Source organism: Lissotriton vulgaris, chromosome 1_1 (genome assembly GCF_964263255.1).
Source record: "Lissotriton vulgaris chromosome 1_1, aLisVul1.2, whole genome shotgun sequence".
Lineage (NCBI taxonomy): Eukaryota > Metazoa > Chordata > Amphibia > Caudata > Salamandridae > Lissotriton > Lissotriton vulgaris.
The window spans coordinates 1,423,739,106-1,423,760,496 of NC_141685.1; the positions used below are offsets into that span (position 1 = coordinate 1,423,739,106).

The window sequence follows — 21,391 nt, forward strand, 5'->3', positions numbered from 1 at the left end:
GAGTTATTGCTATTCCTACTTATGGTTATTTTAATATTAAGTATTTAGGATGTTCCAATTCAAACAGGAAAATGTCAATATGTCGCAGCCTTGGAAACCGAGGAAGGGTTGCACTTTATGTACAAGATAGGGTCAGGAAAGTGCGCCCTTTTCTTTTGTGTTCACGTTAAACATGGAGTGTAAAAAGTTATTGTACACGTGTCTTACAGCACTTTACACGTTGCTTGGCAGGTGAATATGGAATATTTCTTAAGTAAAATCTGTGTTGATTGGAGTGTTGCTTTTTTGTTTCCTTGTTGCTGTAAATGTATACAGACCTAGATAGCATACCACTGGGTAAGTATGACAAGCTTTCTGTATACACCTGCATGTTACTAATTGTTCATATGCACTAATCCTGGAACCGTTTAGGATTTTTTTCAGAATGCGAGTAGGCTGCATGTTATCTTCTGTGAAAATACTGATCACCAACCAGCTGCCTTCTTCCATGCAGAGGCTATTATTAACATTTGTTAATGCAGCAACAATTGCTTCTGATAAACCGCTGTTGCTTGAAATTCATATACAGCTTTTTTTCAGCACTGTATCATTTAATAATTAACTCCGCTGGACCACTCTTCCATTTCATAACATCTAACCTTGGCAAAGCCACAGCCTATGTAGACCAATGGGTTGTTCCACTTCTCAAGTGGACCTCCTTTGGTATTTTGAAAGGAAAGTGTTAACACGAAATCCGTTTCTGAGAATGTTTAAATATGAGCATTTTAAATATTTGCTAAAGTTGTACCCAGATTATTTTTATTACCATCTGTTTGAGACAATGGTGTGCAGCTTTTCTTCATTTTGCAAAAAGTGTGCCTTCACCAAAGTCTATACATCCTTTCCATACACTAGTTTTAAAAAAAACATTTAAAGTATGCTTAACAAATGCTAAATTTCAGTCTGATTCTCTTCTGGAGTACCCACTTCGGGAGAGAGAAAGTGAATAAACTTCTTTGAAAGTTTTTTTTTTTAGTTTCTCATTTACGCAAAATATTGAAGTCTGTCTGATGCCAGAAAAGACTGAAAGCCGTAGATTACCCTCGGACCGTTAAACTCTTCGCTTTTATTCTACAATCCTAATAAAGTTGCTCCCTTCAGGGCGCTGTTAGTTTGAAAAATGCCTCACAAATATTTCAATACAATTGACGTTTCCATTTCTTACACTGTATTGCTATAAAACGCTAATTTCTAAATTGATATTTTTCATGTTTTTAGATGTGCATCTTTCTTTGACACCTTAATCTTAAAGCCTCACACAGCGTACTTACACTTGGACACACCCTACATATAACATGGACTGACACACATGCCAGAGGAGCCGACTACCAGCTATCACTACGATTTGGTATTAATGACCCATATTGGGTGCCTGAACTCTCACCTCACTTAGCATCTACATTATTCCACTTGATTAACAGTCAACATTTGCTGCTTGCCTTGGCTCGTAAAATCGAGGCAAATGCTCATGTAGGAAACTGAAAGGCCAAACAACTGAAGTGAACCATCTGTTGAGATATCGTCATTAAAGCGCCATCCGCTATTTAGGGACGGCGTATCAATCTACTCATTGGCATCCAACACCCCTCTGGCCTGCATGCCGCAAGGCTCTTTTGCATCTCTCTGGCTTGCCTAGCCAGGACCAATAAATTAGGTAACATGACCGGACCCTCTGCCCCTGCCATCCCTCTACTTGGCCTTCCTACTAAAACAGGACGATTACGACCAAGACAATTGCGCCACTGGCAGAACACAGATTTGTCCGCAGTGGGAGACCTCTGTCAATGACAAATTGGTGGACTTCCCAACTCTTATAGCAGATTATAGCCTACTCCTGCACAATTCCTCACCTATGAAGGTATTTGGCAATCCCTCTATTCACTTGATCATACCTGCCATATGCCACCCCCCACACATGAAGTTTACCCACACACGAAGTGTATAAAAATCTTTATACCGCTAGCATGGGTAGTAACCTGATAAAATGGTTCCACAGGGTATTTCTATCTCAGGGAGACACCTCTAGACTTCTTTTATGGACCTCTTGGGAAATCGACCTTACTTAGATATTTCATGATACTGACTGGAAAAGGGCACTGGAATATCCTCATGAAGTATCCCAAGGGATGAAATTCAAATACATCCAATTTAACGTTCTTTATAGAGCATCATAGATACCCACTAAGGATCCTTTTATTTTCTTATATAAAGACTTGCAAACTCACAGAACCATTGTTAATGTAGGCCTGCTGCGATAGGTAATATCTTTAAATTAACTACTCGTGTGAACCAATAAACAGTTTTAAAAAAGAAGACTATACGCTATCCTAGGACTAAAATGCCCAGTTTCAATAGCATGTGTTTGAAGAGAGGATATAAAAGGGTTTCCAAAAGTCAGCTTTCTTTTAAAAAGAAAGTATGTTTATTTATATGGGGGGTAGGGCAGAAAAGGACTGGTTAATTTAACTAAATCAGAAAATGCTCCTTTAATGATAGCCAGAAAATGACTTGGGCTCAGGTCTCAACTGGAAAAGCAGGCTGTAAACGGAATACCAAATGCAATATACTGTTTTAAGAAATATTTGAGTGAGGATCTTCGCCCCCAATTTGTAGCCATCAAAGCCAGATAAGTAGGGAAAATGACCTCAATCAGCTTTTGGGGTTTGGTGTCCAAGCTTGTGTGCTTTTGTAAATAAATAGCTGGAATTTGATATGATATAAAATGTGACATTATTAGAGTCTTCCTGTTTGACGTACAAATCCTCCCGCAAATTCCCCATCTTAGAAGCATGCTCAGGTATCATACCGATTCTTGACTTATAAAGAAATTCAACCATCCAGAAACAGGTGTCACAGACATGATATAATGGCTCATTGAAGGTGAAACTTTTGCAGGTGACTTCAGTTTCTTTTTTTTGAGTGCCACAGATTTCAGCATCCATTGCACTCGTCGCACTCAGTATTAGCTCTGTGTTTTTTTCACCCAATGTGCAGGTTTTTATGTGAAATCATTTTGAGATTCTGCCAACCAAGTCCTCAAACTTTAAGCCCTGCAGTGCCTGCAAGTGGTTGGGTCCAGGACGAAAATGCATAATGTTTTCATTCAGTTTCTGTGCTTGTAGTATAGCACACAGGCATGTGACCCCTGTGCACATGTGCAAGCAGAAGCAAAGGCCCTGCAGACATTGGTCCATCTCTTCATCTGGGTGAGAGAAGCTGTGCTGTTTATTACTTGTTATTTTACCCACCATAGAGCAGGTTTATGGTACATTTAGTTTCTTGAGGATGTCCAGTTCTTTCGCGGAGTGATTCTCACCTTTATGCAGATTAGGCACAATAAAGGCCTCAAATTCATGAAGCCCAAGCATCCCTCTTTATCCTTGCTTTATGGGTGTAGGCTGATTCCGAGAGGTGCCTGCATCAGTGTCAGTCCAAGAACTCTTTGAAATTGCCTGGTTTGATCATTATGTAGTGTGAATAAAACAGCCAAAATAAGAGATACTACGTTCAAAGTGGGCCTAATAGTGGAGGCATTCCCCTCAAACATATACTAGTAGTTTCTAAATGAGCTACACGCTTTGTATAGCCAAGGTGGCACAGTTCTTCCCATTGCTGTGAGCAGACTGAAATTGTTGAATGACAAGTGGAAGGTGCAGTAGTAGGTGATTTTGGTGGAGCATCCCATTTGTAGCTGTGTTTAAAACCAATCATATGTGTGTCTAATTTCTTACCTGGGAATGCCCTACAGTGAAATCACTGGGAATTGGGTTCAGTGTTGACTGGCATTTCCACTTGCATTAGGTCTTTCTTCCTTATCTATTGATTTCAAGAGTGATATGAAAGTGGAAAAAATTAAAAGACTCCTTTGTGCTTGTGATCAATATTGTTGGATTAGAAACTGCTTTCTCAACAAGCAGGAATGATGCTCCACCAAACCCTGCAAACACTCTCCTAATTGGTTACAGGACTTCTTTCCTTATAAACCATTCATGCCACTAGCATGGCACATTCATCTTGTATTGCTATGTTTGATGGAAGCACCATTGAAGGTGCTTCATACTTGCCGGTCAAGGTTATTGATGTTGAGAGCTTTCCTGTTGGTTATTGTGTCAGCCAAAAGGGTGGGTGAACTTGAAGCCATTCCATTGGCTCGTTCTATGCTGCTCTCTTCCTCTTGTAAGTGATTAGGATTTTTGACTGAATATGATTTCAGAGTTTCTTGTTTCATAAAGATGCTGCGTTCTTGCACCCTCATTCCCCTAGTATGACGTGGGGAGTGACTTAACTTCAGGTTGAACCTTTATTTTTCTATGGCGCACTTCAGCAAATAGTGAGTATGTAGGCATCTCCTTTTCCCGACAGGCTGTTTAGTGTATCAAACAATTGTATAAAAGTTTTCTTATGAAGGGATTATGGTCCCTTAAGTAATGGTAGGGCAGATACAACAGTGCCCTTGAAAGGGGCCTATAATTAAAGGTGACTGTCACATTTTTCAAGTGGTGAATTTAGTCTATCCATAAGATCTTAAGCTTAACTTGAATAGGCCGTCCCTCAGAAGATCCTCGCCTAAACTGGAATTGCTCTTGGGCCTCAGACTCTCCTCTTTTCTTTAATACTGTAGGAGTCATTCTAAAGCAAGAAATTCCCAAGAATTATTGGAAGAGTGAGTCACTTATTCTGCTTACGCTTTTTCTTCGGGTACTTTTTCTTCTAGCAGAATCCTCATCTGCCTTCTGCCTACCCTCTTTTAAGTACGGTTGTATTCTTTTGTAACATTTTTCGTATTTGAAATTGGTTGGCTTTCTTTCACATGTCCTGGCCACTGTGAAATAGTGTAATTAGGATGATCGGTGACCCCGGTGCTTTTACATTCCTTCCATTGCTTACAGTGATGATGTTCACTATGACTGATGCTGAACAGTTAATTTGGTAAAACTTTCAAATTTCACTTTAACACATGGAGATCGTTCTAAGAAGAGGAATATTGTGGGAAAACGAGAAGAGTATCCATTAAAAAAATATTAGAGAAAGTAAGTGCTTTTTTAAATAAAAAACATGGTAAATGCAGGCTATGGTCTACCACATTTTATAATTCATATGTAGGTGCATTACCTATGTGATGCTGCTTTGTGGGGTTATTTGGAAGAATGATAATTGTAATGCATTGATGCCTATTATTGGTCTAAACCCTTTCCTAGAGAATGCAGAGAACAGTAGTGATGATGATGCATCGCTTTCCAGCCCTGGAACAGAAGGCAGGTAAAGAAAATGTGAAAGTGCTTTTAAACCTGTGGTGTAATTTATTTCTTGTTCTGACAAAAGATACTCTCTCATGATTTTTTCACAATATGATATAATGGATGAACTGGGGAAGTGTACCCATTGTGCGCAGGCTTCAGAAGAATGAGCTGCCAGCAAACCTTTTCGATTAACATTGCAATGAGCTAATATTTCTAGCTACAGGAAATGGAATGCCATTGCATCTCAGTAGGGGAGGGATTACTGACCAGTCTGGGTGTGTTGTGAATTAGTCCAACTGAAGCTTGCATTTTCAGAATGGAATGTATGTGTTCATATGTTATTGCTTAGTAAAAATATAGTTTGCCAAAGTTATGAGTTTTCGTGATGAGTTTTAAACTTTTAGAAGGCTCGGGATAGTTCACTGTTCATCCAACATTGGATCTTATATAGATTCATAAGTTTAAATACCCCCTGTCATCACAGTGGGAATCCTCAGTTGTCAATGATAGCACATCAGTGTTTCCAATTGCTTAAATGATATTGAAACAGTCATAGACAATATGTAGTTGATGCATCTCGTTATGAGGCGAGTAGGCTGCATTATGAGGTTTTGTCATGTATCATGGTCCTGAAAGGGTGGTCCTGAAGGGCTCCATTTACACATTTGGTAATCCTTCCTTGTCTAACAGTTAAAAAAAGGACTTCACCCTTCTCCAGGCATCACACTGCCTGATATTTCAATAGGTATATGAAACTCTGCCTAAACCTGCCAGCCCACATCAGGATCTCAACACACTTAAAACTCTAGTCAGCAATAGAATATTATCAATAGGCAGGTTAACCAGTCATTTGCAACCTGCTGCTGCAAAACTGAAATGTGCATTCTGTACCTCAGAAAAGTCGTTGTGGCTGGCCAGAATTCAGGGTGTTAGAATGCCATTCCCTTTGTTTTATTAGCTACACCAACTAAACATGACCGTGATCCTCCACTCCCTTAGTCTCCAGCATCAGTAACCTAACATACCATGTGTATTTGTAAAGCGCACATATCGCCCAAGGGTCTCAAGGTCCTGAATAACAGATGTATATTGTTACCCAACTTAATGGTACTCATTTTATGGACCTCACATGGATGAAAGGCTGAGTGGACCCACCAGGATTATAACCTGGGACCATGAGGTCGAACACAGGCCCCTACAGCGGATGCATTAGTCCACTGCGCCACCAGACCCAGCAATTGTGAAAAGTCCTGCATACGCAGCACTGAAGTGCTCAAACAGCGATTGGGGGATTGTCGGTTTGTAGACAACCCCTTTTGCGTATCTATTGAAATATTCGTAATATGATCTAAAATTATGATACTTTTAAAGGTAACTGTTCTTAATCTTTCTACTGAAACTAAAAACTTTTATTTTGGACAGGAACTACTTTCAGTAATTGTTTTAGGATATTTCATCTTCCAGGCAAGTTGTTCACTAGATAAGAACACTACTTTGTGATTCCTACATATTTGAATCCAGCACTTGGCTGCAGTTGGTGGCAAAGACTTTGAAAATACTAATTCCTCTCAGAGCCTTTGACCAGTTTAACTGCTTCTCCATTTTCGTCAAGGCAGCTCTGTGCCACGTTAACCTTAACCAAAAAGTGTGACAGACAGGGCCTTGGTAAATTGGGCAGCCCTTCTATCTCTACAGTCTCATTTACCACGCACTTAAATGTGCCAATATCTTTTACTACTACAACGGAAGGAGCCCATCAACCCAAAATATTTTACTGAACAATTGGGAGTGCACGATTAATGTGCCGTTAGAACTTTGCTTGAGCAAGCAGATCTACTTACCTGCTTTTGTATTTCTGGGTGCTTTCTTCTCATCTGGCAGACAGATGCTGATCAGTACACTGTTGAAAGAGAAATGGCTTCTTCCCAGTGGTGGCAGACAATTATGTTGCACATGTTTCTGAGAGTCTAACAATGTCTCTCTTTCTATACACACTTACTCTCACACATACTGTAACTTTCTATCAGCGGAATTTGCCAGGCCGTTCCAGACCATTAAGAGTGACCACTTAACTACAAATTGATAGTGACATCAATCAGTCAATCCAGGATTTGTGAAACGCGCTAATCACCCGTGAGGGTCTTGAGGTGCTGGGGGGAGGTCTTCCAGCTCTGAATTAGGCAAAGATCCCGGGCTTGAGGCTCTTCCTGAAGGGGTGCAGAGTGTACAGTGCAGCCCAAAATCTCTGACACCTTTTTTGTGTGACAGAAACACTCATTTCCCCCTCAGGTTCCGGCTCAATTTTACTAAATTTTCTTTTATTCCATAATAGTAAATTCCAACCTGTGCAGGTTGGCTGCTATTATACTACCGCTGTTCACATAAGTCCTTGAATTCAAAGTAATCCTGGAGATGTAGGAGTTCTCATGGAATAATGATAGACTGAACAATTAACCACATCATTTTTTCTCTACCTTGTTCTGTGCTCATACTTCAAGCTGCGGCAAAAAAAGATAGATGGAATGCTGAATGAATTAAACTTTCGCTCCCAGTCAAGATATCTGGGTTAAATCCATTGTTCTTTTACTCACTACTCCACCCTAGTTTGGACCCAGCCATATGCAAATCAGTCTCTACCCTGCTCCTTATGGGAACAGTCCAGCCCCAGAGGGCAAGCCGGTACCTCCCTGGACCGAAGACAAGCACCGTGGGACTGGTTTCAGGGTAACACCCCTCATCAGTCAGGGTAGCTTGAATCCAGTGGGAGCAGCGTCAAGACTGATTTTCAAATGGCTGGGTTTAAACTGGAATAGAATAGAATAGAAAATTACAAAAAACAATTTGATGGACAGAATGTAGATCAATGTCTTACATTCACCCCAGTACAAGGATCTGGGCCTAAATCCATCGTTTTTTGCACTCCACACCACCCTGGGTTAGATAATGGCTTTATGCAAATCAGCTCTGACCCTGTGCCCCATGGGAACAGTCCAGTCCGAACTACACAGCCATATCTTTCCCAGACCGCAATCAAGCATCCGAGGACCGACCGGTTTCGAGGTAACACCTCTCATCAGCCCGGCTAGCTTGACTCCAGTGGTGTGGAGGCTCTGGGACCCACGTCTGAGCTAGCTGGGCTGATGAGAGGTGTTACCTCGAAACCGGTCCGGTCCTCGGATGCTTGATTCCGTTCTGGGAAGGACATGGCTTTTGTAGTTCGGACTGGACTGTTCCCATGGGGCACAGGGTCAGAGCTGATTTGCATATCGCCATTGTCTAACCCAGGGTGGTGTTTGGGCCCAGATCTTTGGACTGGGGTGAGTGTGTGTCATTGATCCACATTCGGTCCATCACCTGTTGTTTTTGTATATTCCGCCCTAAGTGCGCTGGGGATGCCCAGACGTGGGTCCCAGGCACTCCACACCACTGGAGTCAAGCTAGCCGGGCTGATGAGAGGTGTTACCTCGAAACAGGTCCGGTCCTCGGATGCTTGATTCCGTTCTGGGAAGGACATGGCTTTTGTAGTTCAGACTGGACTGTTCCCATGGGGCACAGGGTCAGAGCTGATTTGCATATCGCCATTGTCTAACCCAGGGTGGTGTGGAGTGCAAAAAAACGATGGATTTGGGCCCAGATCTTTGGACTGGGGTGAGTGTGTGACATTGATCCACATTCGGTCCATCACCTGTTGTTTTTGCATATTCCGCCCTAAGTGCGCTGGGGATGCCCAGACGTGGGTCCCAGGCACTCCACACCACTGGAGTCAAGCTAGCCGGGCTGATGAGAGGTGTTACCTCGAAACCGGTCCGGTCCTCGGATGCTTGATTCCGTTCTGGGAAGGACATGGCTTTTGTAGTTCAGACTGGACTGTTCCCATGGGGCACAGGGTCAGAGCTGATTTGCATATCGCCATTGTCTAACCCAGGGTGGTGTGGAGTGCAAAAAAACGATGGATTTGGGCCCAGATCTTTGGACTGGGGTGAGTGTGTGACATTGATCCACATTCGGTCCATCACCTGTTGTTTTTGCATATTCCGCCCTAAGTGCGCTGGGGATGCCCAGACGTGGGTCCCGGGCATTCCACACCACTGGAGTCAAGCTAGCCGGGCTGATGAGAGGTGTTACCTCGAAACCGGTCCGGTCCTCGGATGCTTGATTCCGTTCTGGGAAGGACATGGCTTTTGTAGTTCGGACTGGACTGTTCCCATGGGGCACAGGGTCAGAGCTGATTTGCATATCGCCATTGTCTAACCCAGGGTGGTGTGGAGTGCAAAAAAACGATGGATTTGGGCCCAGATCTTTGGACTGGGGTGAGTGTGTGACATTGATCCACATTCGGTCCATCACCTGTTGTTTTTGCATATTCCGCCCTAAGTGCGCTGGGGATGCCCAGACGTGGGTCCCAGGCACTTCACACCACTGGAGTCAAGCTAGCCGGGCTGATGAGAGGTGTTACCTCGAAACCGGTCCGGTCCTCGGATGCTTGATTCCGTTCTGGGAAGGACATGGCTTTTGTAGTTCGGACTGGACTGTTCCCATGGGGCACAGGGTCAGAGCTGATTTGCATATCGCCATTATCTAACCCAGGGTGGTGTGGAGTGCAAAAAAACGATGGATTTGGGCCCAGACCTTTGGACTGGGGTGAGTGTGTGACATTGATCCACATTCGGTCCATCACCTGTTGTTTTTGCATATTCCGCCCTAAGTGCGCTGGGGATGCCCAGACGTGGGTCCCAGGCACTCCACACCACTGGAGTCAAGCTAGCCGGGCTGATGAGAGGTGTTACCTCGAAACCGGTCCGGTCCTCGGATGCTTGATTCCGTTCTGGGAAGGACATGGCTTTTGTAGTTCGGACTGGACTGTTCCCATGGGGCACAGGGTCAGAGCTGATTTGCATATCGCCATTGTCTAACCCAGGGTGGTGTGGAGTGCAAAAAAACTATGGATTTGGGCCCAGATCTTTGGACTGGGGTGAGTGTGTGACATTGATCCACATTCGGTCCATCACCTGTTGTTTTTGCATATTCCGCCCTAAGTGCGCTGGGGATGCCCAGACGTGGGTCCCAGGCACTCCACACCACTGGAGTCAAGCTAGCCGGGCTGATGAGAGGTGTTACCTCGAAACCGGTCCGGTCCTCGGATGCTTGATTCCGTTCTGGGAAGGACATGGCTTTTGTAGTTCAGACTGGACTGTTCCCATGGGGCACAGGGTCAGAGCTGATTTGCATATCGCCATTGTCTAACCCAAGGTGGTGTGGAGTGCAAAAAAACGATGGATTTGGGCCCAGATCTTTGGACTGGGGTGAGTGTGTGACATTGATCCACATTCGGTCCATCACCTGTTGTTTTTGCATATTCCGCCCTAAGTGCGCTGGGGATGCCCAGACGTGGGTCCCAGGCACTCCACACCACTGGAGTCAAGCTAGCCGGGCTGATGAGAGGTGTTACCTCGAAACCGGTCCGGTCCTCGGATGCTTGATTCCGTTCTGGGAAGGACATGGCTTTTGTAGTTCGGACTGGACTGTTCCCATGGGGCACAGGGTCAGAGCTGATTTGCATATCGCCATTGTCTAACCCAGGGTGGTGTGGAGTGCAAAAAAACGATGGATTTGGGCCCAGATCTTTGGACTGGGGTGAGTGTGTGACATTGATCCACATTCGGTCCATCACCTGTTGTTTTTGCATAGAATAGAATAGAAGCCATTTGTAAAACGCCTGGTTACTCAGAAACAGTGTGTCCCCGCGCTGAAACTGCAAAGAAGCTCAGAGGAATGAACACAGGTAGGTCAAACATGGGCAAGGGAAGGGATAGGAATTAAGTGCGAGGGAAAAGAAAAGTTTTAAGTTTTCCCCGAAATCTAATTTCGGAGGGTTCCATACGAAACTCGAGTGGGAGTTCGTTCCAGCCCTTGGCAGCCAGGTATCTGAACGAGGAGCCATCCATCCTGGCTCTGGTGATTTTAGGGATTTTCAACAACATCGTTCCAGAAGATCTCAGGTTCCTGGTGTGCCGATGTATTGTGAGTAAGCAATGTAGATATCCTGGACCGGTGCCATGGGCTATACGGTGGGCAAAGCATAAAGACTTAAATTTAATTCGCTCCTTGATGGGGAGCCAGTGGAGTTTGGACAAGGCAGATCTCCCTGAGGCTCTTCGAGGAAGTTTGAGCACAAGGCGCGCAGCGGCATTCTGAGCACACTGGAGTTGGTGAATTCCCTTTTTGCTCAAACCCAGTAGCAGGGCGTTTCCATAGTCCAGATGGGGCGTTACTAGGGCATGGACAATGGTCTTTCTAGAATCCATGGGAAGGAGGTCTAATACCTTCCGAAGAACCTTCAGTACGCTGAAGCATCTGGCTGTGACTTTGCTGACATAAGGTTTGTATGAAAGGTTAGAGTCCAATATTATGCCCAAGTTACGCACCGAAGCCACAGGACAAGGTGGACTGCCTAATTCTGCAGGCCACCACATGTGAGACCATGCGGAAGATGATTTTCCTACCACCAGCAGCTCGGTTTTGTCGCCATTAAGGTGAAGGCAGTTGTTGTTCATCCAAGCTGCCATGAAGAGAGACAGTTGGAGAAATTGGTGGCATCTTCACTGTGGTCGGGCGTAAGCTTGAACATCAATTGGGTGTCATCAGCGTAGCTGACAATGCCCATCCCATAAGTCTCAACTATGCGAGCCAGGGGTTCCATATAGATATTAAACAAGGTGGGGCTCAAACTCGAGCCCTGAGGAACCCCGTGGCTCGCCTTTCTGAGAGAGGACTTAAAGGGGGGGCAGTGCATCTGAAAGTTCCTGTTAACCAAGAAGGACTCCATCCACGCAAGGGCTGACCCCTTTACTCCCATACCAGATAGCCGAGACAGCAGCGTTGTGTGCAGCACGGTGTCAAAGGCTACACTTAGGTCTAAAAGTACCAACGCTGCTGTCTCTCCCTCGTCCACTATGTGCCTAAGACTCTCGGTGGAAAAGAGTAGGGCTGACTCCGTAGAGTATCCGGCTCTGAAACCTGATTGTGTGGGATGCAGGAGAGAATGTTCTTTCAGATAACTCATGAGCTGCCTATTCACTACTTTCTCCACAATCTTAGCACAAAAAGGGAGGAGGGAGATGGGGCGGAGATTCTGGAATTGGGAGATGTGGATGTTGGCCTTCTTTTTAAGGGGGATTACTTGGGCAGTTTTCAAAGCATCTAATACCTTGCATTCCTTAAAGGAGAGCGATACAATAAGACTGATATGGTCAATTATTGTGGACTCCATGACTCCTCTACAGCGAGTTGGCGGGCATACATCGCTCGGAGAGCCAGATTGTATACTGTTTACGATGCTAAGTAGCTCTCGTTTCTCAGGAGTAATAAAACACATGAGACCTGAGGTCCCCGTGTTGCTGTTATTGGCTTCTGCAAGTTTGCTAGAACTGGCCTCATCTTTTGTGAAGGTGGCATGGATTTTGTCAATCTTGTTTACAAAGAAATCAGCAATGGAGTCACACAGTTCTTTCGAGTGAGTATCTTGAGCTTCCAATCTGGTTGGAATCGTGAGTTCTTTATAAATAGAAAACAGTTCTTTAGTAGGGTTGTCCGCTGAATCAATTCTATTTTTAAGGTGGCAGCTTTTTTTCGATCTCACTAATTTATGGTACTTATTTAGTTCAGTCTTATATAGTAGTTTATCTTCGAGATTGTAGTGTTTTTTCCAGCTGCGCTTTAGGGTTTTACATCTGGCTTTGGCAAGTTTTAATTTTCCCGAAAACCAAGGAGCGGTTTTGGATTGCCTGGCCGGGGGCTTGGATGTCCAAGGGGCTATCTCATCCAGGGCAAGTGAAGTAGTGTGGCTCACTGGTTAGAGGCGGCAGACCCGAGAGCAGAGGACGGCCCGGGACCAGGGTTCGATTCCAGGCGCGGCAGGTTTCTGGACCAGGGTCAGCGGACTCGATAATTCTCTCGCCTCGGTGCCCACTCTGATCAGCGATCACACTCGGCAACTCTGGGCATTAGCTTGCCTCATCTTCACTAACGGCCCCACCAGACCGCCGGGGATGCCTGGTCTCACCCTGGAGATACCCATTAAGGGACCATCTCTCAGGGAAGCCAGGAAGGGTTTCGCAGCGGTCGAAGCGCCTTGGGACCCTACGGGTAAGTAGTGCGCTATATAAATGCCAATACATTTACATTTACATTGGACAACCAATTTTCATAATTTTTCTAAGCCTCTTGAAGAGAGTTACTTTGCGAAGGGGGATTTTTTTGAAGAGCATGTCTGAAGGCTTCTTGGTTAAACTTTTTCCAATTTCTTCGTTTCAGGGAAGGGGGTTTAAAAAAATCTGTTTTCTGTGGGTGTGTTATCAACCAAGAACGGGATGGCAAAATGGTCTGACCAGATTATTTTAACCGGAGGGAAGGCAGTGATGCCCTCCCAGTTGGCAAAGATGGGATTCAGGAGATGGCCGTGTTGGTGTGATGGGGCAGTAGATTGTAGATTCAGCCCTAATGACGCCAGAGCTGTTGCCACCTCCTGTGCCTCCTTACATTCCCTGTCATCAAAATGGAGGTTTAAATCACCTAAAATTATGAACTTTTTATAATGGAGAGCTGGCTGCGTGATAAAGTCTAAAAGCTGACTATCAAATTGTCCAGCTGCTCCAGGCGGGCGATATATCAACAAACCGTTGATGATGTTTCTCTGTCCTAATTTGATGGTGAATAAGCCGCTTTCGCTGTGCAGTATAGTGGCATTTACTAGGGTATATTCTAACTCAGCCTTATGAATGAGGGCTATCCCACCCCCTCTTAGTTTATGTCTGTCTAAACGAAGTAGACAGTAGCCAGGGGGGGTAGATTCAAGCGCTTCCGGGGAAGATTCCTCATCCAACCACGTCTCGGTTAGAAAAAGCACGTCGGGCTTATTTGTGGTTATTAAATCATATATTTCCAGTTTGTGTTTTTTCATCGATCTGCAATTTAGTAATATCATGTTAGGTTTAGCTGTTGCCTGTATGTTAATCTTAGGTGATTGAAAAGTCTGGTCACAAAAGTCGCAAGCAGTCGGTAATCGATCGGCTTGATAGCTGTGATCACAGCAATTAGCCACTTTAGAACGTAGGAGGAGAAGCTCCTGTTTCGTGTATTGCATGTGGTAACTTGCCGGTTCCGAGATGTCAGGTGGTATCAGAGGACTAAGAGGAAGCGCCCCCGCCCTGGTCTGTTGCGAACGGGCACCAACGGGCTGGACTCTAGCTTCACTCCGGCGCGAATACGGCGCGCCCGCTGAACGCGTCCGCTGCGCGGAGCCATGGCCGTTTGTTTTTCTACTGGTGCCTCTCGCCCCAAGGGAGAATAGCCCTACCCAAGATGGCGGCCGCAATAACTCTGCCCGTGCCCCAGGTCGAACAGCCCTGAAATCGTCCGGACCCTCTGGGGGAGGCAGCGCTAGATGGGGTGAGTGCAGACCAATACGAATTTAAAATAAAAATAAAATGAAGTCTTCACCCGAAAATGGCGTGGGGAGTAGAAAAACACCGGTGGATTTAGGCCCAGATCACTGTACTGGGGTGAATGTTTGACATTGTTCAGCATTCTGTCCATCAATTGTTCTTTTTACATTCGTCACCCCAAGTGGGACGGGTATGCGCAGACGTTTGTCCTGTTCTCTCCATGCCGCTGAAGTCAAGCTATTCTGGCTGATATGGGGGGGATACCCTGAAACTGGTCCCAGGATGCTTGTTTCCAGTCCAGGAGAACCTGACCTGGCAGTTCGGGCTGGACTGTTCCCATGGGGAGCAGGGTGAAGACTGATTTGCATATTGCTGGGTTTGAACTGAAATGGCATGGGGAGCAAACAAATGGATGGATTTAGGCCCAGATCTCTGTACTTGGGTGAATGTTTGACATTGTTGAGCATTCTGTCCATCATTTGTTCCTTTTGCATGCTTTAAGCTGAACAAATTGAAAATTTATTTTCTGTTTGTCTTTTGTTATTACGAACAAGAACACCATGTATATAGTTAGACTAGATGTTCGGTTTGTGGCATCAGGAGCTAGGTCTTCATTCTTGTGACATCTTGTAATAAACAAACATCCCAATGTTGGCAGTAAGTATAGGATGCCGTTTGGTGGGTATCTGGCGGTATTGCACGGTCAGTCCCTCCTCCGCTCCTCTAGGTGTGGTGTCACTGATGGATGTATGATGTAACAACGCCATCATTTAGATTGCGGTACATTACATTGCTGTTTTTACAAGGCAAGTTGTTACAACGACTTGCGCTGTAGGGCGCTGGACTTAGGAATAGTATGATTTACTATTCCAACTCCAGCCTACGTACAATAGTAAAGGTGTTGGAATAGTAAATCACACTATTTCTTAGTCTAGAGCGCCCTCCAGGACAAGTCGTGGTAACGAGTTGCGTTGTAAAAACAGCGATCTAAATGTACTGCAGTGTTTTGACCGCGTTGTTAAGGTTGTTTCCCGTCACTTATTGTCCATCAGCACTATCAGCCTCATCTCATCTCTGGTCACCATCTCTTTTCATATTTTATGGGCTTCTTCTACCCTCCTGTACTAATTTCGTAGCCTACATACAATAGTCCGTGGTGCCACTTTTCAGGAGTTGGGAACTCAGGCCTGCTCCCAAAGTCTTGCTAAATCTATACACGCAATAATTATACATTAGTTATATAGTGTCTTACTGTGCCCTGTTGTGTGATCACCATTCTAGATTCCCGAAAGCATGCCTCCTTTCTAGTATGTGGTTGATACAACTATTTACCCCGTTACAGAATCTATTTAATCGAAAGCCATATGATGTGAAGGAAAATGCCGGCTTGTCCGTAACCTGTCAGACAAGAGTTTACATCAGTTTTTTTCCCATCAACTTTAATTTTGTGTGAGCTTAATATTATACTCTATGTAGTATTTTAATGTGTACCTGTCTGAACCACTCACCTCCCTGGTGAGTTGCAGTGCCGTGCCCCATACAGAGTCTCCATACTCACTCCAAGTCCTCCATATCTCTAAACCCTAAATCTAATTTGCCTTTCAGGCTACTTGTCTCCTGTGGTATTGTAGCATACGGTCCTATATTTTAGCTTAGGGTCCTATATTTCAGACAGCCTTTCTCTGCGTTACTTACTCAAAATCATGTGGTCCAGGAAAGTTACATCCGGAATCACGACTTCTCCCTTTGTGTACTTGTAGCCTATGCTGTAGGTGCAGGCATTGATTTCTTGCTAAATGTGCTATACCATACTCTACTGCAGGTTGGTTAAAGAGGTTTAGGCCCCTTAACCGCCACTTGTCCTGCAAAGTGGATATCCCAATCCTGTCCAAACGACGGAACCCTTGAAGGCTCCTAAGTTCATTCAGTTCTTCGCACACCCACAGGGGATTAGCCAGTTTAATTTGCCCTTGCACCGAAATTTTGGATGGCATTCTTCCATACTTTGTTTGAAGAGGCTGTATAGGCAGGTAGTCTTTTGAAGTGTATGGTTTTATATAGTTTTACAGGGTAACCAAGCTCTGACGATGCATGTCTGTTTATTTGGATCAATGGCTCTTGTGGGGCAATAATGATTCTACATATTAAGTGAGTTTGCCAGTTGCAGTTTTCTTTTAATGGAGAGGGTAAGAGCTATGGGGTTATTAACTTGAATGTCTTCAGTAGCATCAGTACTGTTTGTGGCCTTCGGCCCTATAACTTTTCAGTCCTGCTAATCAGGACTGAATTTCTGAAAAACAAATCCTGTGAGACATACCCCACTCAGATTCTCCTTATATGTCCAATATAGATAAATATATCGACTTGTAACAACAGACTGCTGTAAATCATATCTTCAAGGGCAACGGAGAGATGATACCTCTTTAGAAACACTGCAGTGAATTATACTCAGACTGCTTCTAGATGGAAAAGGAAAACACATGGGGGCATCTAGCTTCCCCCCCCAAGTTACTGTACATAGAAATTTCTAAATAATCTCTCTGCACTGCTATTGCACATACTTGCAGCATGGATACTCTGTGTTTCACTTAGACCTGCAAATTGTCTATGTCCTCTTTTCAAACGGTTGTGCAGATTGAAAGTGATGGTGGTAACATTTTCCACAATTCCAGGTTGCAAGCTCTTCATGTGAAGGTAACAATTAATGCCTGCACTAGGATGCCTTTTCAATCATAGCTGAGTTGCTTGCCTTAATAGCATCAGACGTGTTGCCTTCTCTTGAAGAACACCCATGCGCATCTGCATATTTTTTATCACCATTGTCCATCTTAAGACAATGCCCTTGCAAAGTCTAAAAATGTAGTAGATGTGGATCATGACGCAATGGGGTCCATAAACACAGAGCACACCCAATCATGAGCATAGAAAATAAAGGTAACCAGCATGATGATGAGTTGACTCATGGCAGTTTCACTTTGCCAAGATACTGTGGTGGCAAGGGTGTCTCTAAAAGGGTGGGGGGCTGATATCCAAGATTTGAGAGCCCAGGGTTTGTGGTCTTTCAAGTAATCAATTTAAACAGTTTTCGGACACTAAGAAGAATTTGACTGGCATTCCAGTCATTGCAATCTGCCTACCTCATAAGGAAACAAAAGACTAGACACAGTCCTCTACTCTTTAGGAGGATATAAGTGTCATACGAAATTCCTTAAGGTGGAACTCTCTGCTGCACAGTCTGGAAACTAAGAATGAAAAAGCACCCTTTATAAGGCGACAGCACTTGAAAGAACACAGTGTTAATTCCCCCAAGTAGTAAGTCTATTTAGCACTATGGGAAACATCATAGATCAACCTGTTTTAATCAAAGGGACATACAAGATGCAGAATTCACATGAAGGCTTCCTCATAAGGTATCACTAAGGACTGGGTTGTTGATGCAATCTTTCTCCAATTCTGCAGCAAAGAGCAGCAGCATACATAAACAGAGGCAATGTATTAATAATGTGATTGGGGTGGCATGGCATATCCCATGTTCAGAGGTTCTGCATCTTTCCATTATTTCACATTTCAGGCTTTTCAAACAGGATATTTAATTGAAAAGCTAAGGTAGGATTCTTCAACACAACCTAGCCTCCTTCAACTTAACAGTTTGACACACAGAACTCAACAAAACAGACTTTTAGACTGGCCTGCTAATTCAATGGAGAAACTAGAGGAGAGTGGGCTTTTATTTTCAAGGCAGTTTTCCCTTTAAGGGACTGTGTGTTCATTTGCTATTTAACCATCAGTCACAGTCTTATCGGTTACCATTTGAGAAGATATAACACTTAATTGTTTAGTCTAAACAAGAACATGCTCTCAATATCCCTCTTGAGGGCCATCTTTTTATCATCTTCGAAACTTTACTTGTTTGTGATACTAGCCCATCATTTTCCCTGGTGAGATTTTATGTCCCATTTTGAGATTTTTAGAGGTTCTATTTGAACCCATGCCTAGGGGCGCGCTCTGATCTCCGTGTTGAAAATCAGTCTGTTATTTGTTCTACCTTCAGATAGCTGAGTGAATGATATCCAGGCTTTATTGAATGAGCTGTTATGTTTTTTTTTTTAACTAGGATGAAGAGGTTCAAATAACACAAATTCATCTTTCTCTTCCGAAGTAGCTTCTGAATATGGTATTTGAATAATAATATAACAGTCTTTTCAGACAACCGTTCCTTTTTAGCTGAATAGGCACTACAAATATTAGATTTTAAAGATGCATTTTGGTATTACTTTAAAAATGCTAAAGATTTTTACTTTGCAGAATGTGTTGTTGTCCATGTCCTGGTATTTATTTAGGGCTCATTCTTTTAAGACATTTAAGCTCTCCCTGATTTGAAACTAATTTATATGACATTGAAGGTTGCTTTAGGTGGTGTAGATCATCTGCCTCAGTGAGTTGTTGGTGAAGGTGAATTAAACAGAATTCTTGTCTCTACCAGTGTAAGCTTCCCTTCAAAGCAGGTAGATCCCAGTAAAAGATGCAATGTAGTTGGCAGAGGGCTAGACAAATGGCCTTTCACTTTAGCAACCAGAGGGACAAAGCCTTACAGTTTAAGTGAGTTCTTGCCCAGACGTCGTCATCGACAATGGATGGAAAGATTCGTAGAATCGAAGAGTGCTGAAGCGAAGTACAGTATTACAATCCATCTTCAAAAGCAATGTGGGTGGAGGAAATTAATTGGGTGCCTGAGCTTGTCCTGTCGTCCTTTAACAATAGCATTGTATTGATTTTTCCACAGATCAGTATCCTCTACATGGAGAAAGAAGCTATTTTTTGTCTACATAGTAAATTCTCATTAATCTGTTGTGGCAAACTCTTGTAGAAAGAAAATATTTACTCGACATTGACTATGAAATGATTACACCAAACACATTGGAATTAATTTTTCTTTTTGTGTTTAGTTCTTTATCTTCAGACCTCATGAAACTTTGTGGAGAAGTCAAACCCAAAAATAAGGTAAGATAAGATGGCAGCTTGAATTTATTCCATGCATGCAATCGTAGTATTTCCACATTCCCCCTTTTAAAATTAACCCAGTTGATAACTCATTCCCATGTGACGTGCACCTGTATTTCTAAAGTTATTTTGTAAGCCAGTAAACAAAAATATATTTTGAGGTTGTTAAGGTGACTGTAACTACTCTGGTCATTGTAGAGTTAAATGCTATAGGTTTGATGGGCTACCTCTGTGAAGTATGCTGACTTTGATTCAGTGTAAAACATCCAGCATATCAGTCAGCATATCAGACAAACATACTCTGAATGACCATACTGAAAGGTACTTTAATCATGTGATGTGTTTGTAGGCCCTACATACTTAAACGTAAAAATCTAAAACTAGATTCATTCTGAGTTTTCATTTCTTTAGATTTAAATCTGTAGTGTAGTTCCTATTTTCCCTATAGGCACTGCGCATTGGAATAACATAAACAGCGGTGTAGACGTAGGACTGAGGTCATCTAGGTCTCTACTGACTATGTTAGACTTAATTTAGGTTTGCGCCAGCTAGCTCAGAGGTCACTGGAAACTTTCTTGACTGAATAGGACGTGATCAGCTTCCCTGGCTCAGACGAGAAGGGATTCAGCTTCCGACAACCGCATAAACATGACAACTTTGCTCCCTCAGAATAAGAGTCAATCTCTAGAGTCATGTGAAACAATAGACAGCTATTTCGCTCAGTCAGTTGTGCATATTTAATTTCACCAGGGTGCAGAGAATAGAGAGACGGGCGTTTTCAATAAAAGGTATTATTTATTGAGCAGTCTTCCTTCTCATGCAAGAGAAATGAATTGCCACAATTGCAATACTGATTGTAAAATAAAGTACGCACAGTAAAAGGAGTATTATGAAATAATACTGTAAAAGCATTGATATGGTTTGTTAGCCATAAGACACTTTAAAATGGATAAAATATATATACATAGGCTAACGTGCTCAACTGGTGCTTCTAAACTAAGCCTACCCCGGTGTACCTGACCTAAGCCTAATACGTGGGAAGGAGTAAGTAAGTAGCAGTTTAAGTTAAGTAGGTGTGTTGCCAAGGATCTGTTCAAGAATTCTCTCGAAGGGTTTAGTCAGCACTGTACCTTGGGAATGGAATATAAAAGGTCTGGTATCTCCCTCTCAGGACCCGATATCCCAGTCACCCGCAAGGGTAGGCTGGAAACGCCGGAGCTGGATTTTCTTGGCAGGAGAAAAGACAGCGTCTTTCTCAGCACGTCAAAGAGGAGGGGCAGCGTCCGTGGGCTTCTCGCTTCTGCTGGGCTCTCGGAAAGTAGATTAGCTGCTCTGCTCCAGAATCACCACTGTGTGTTTGCTTAAGGCAACGTTGGTATATTTATACCTGAAAGGTGCTGAGTTTGACGTAAGGTTTGGACATAAGACGTCAATAAAGATGTAATTAAGAACTGGCCGTTCTTACAGTGCTCGCAGGAGTTCTATTACAAATCAAAACAAAGCAAGCGGGGCTTTCCCAGGTTGCTTGAGGTTTGGTGTGTCGAAAGAACTCTGTGTGCTCTCTAGGAATCTAAGGAAGTAGCTTCTGCCGTGTCTTGGACTGCAGGGGCGATTAACTGAAATATGGCTCTGATTATTATGCCATTATAGGGATATTGATTATAGCCG

The 21,391-nt window shown here is 43.6% G+C and overlaps 1 protein-coding gene across 7 annotated transcripts in view; it reads left to right on the top strand.

Annotated features, from left to right (window-relative positions):
- The window catches only part of KIF21A (kinesin family member 21A), an 863,983-nt gene that overhangs the window by 473,126 nt on the left and 369,466 nt on the right, over positions 1-21,391 (top strand). For 4 of the 7 annotated variants that reach the window (XM_086967225.1, XM_086967228.1, XM_086967231.1 and 1 more), the window contains 3 exons: positions 316-336; positions 5,238-5,298; positions 19,669-19,723. In XM_086967225.1, the coding sequence (XP_086823351.1) occupies positions 316-336; positions 5,238-5,298; positions 19,669-19,723 (137 nt within the window). The remainder of the gene's footprint in view (positions 1-315; positions 337-5,237; positions 5,299-19,668; positions 19,724-21,391) is intronic. The other 3 variants (XM_086967226.1, XM_086967229.1, XM_086967233.1) reach the window with 1 other exon arrangement.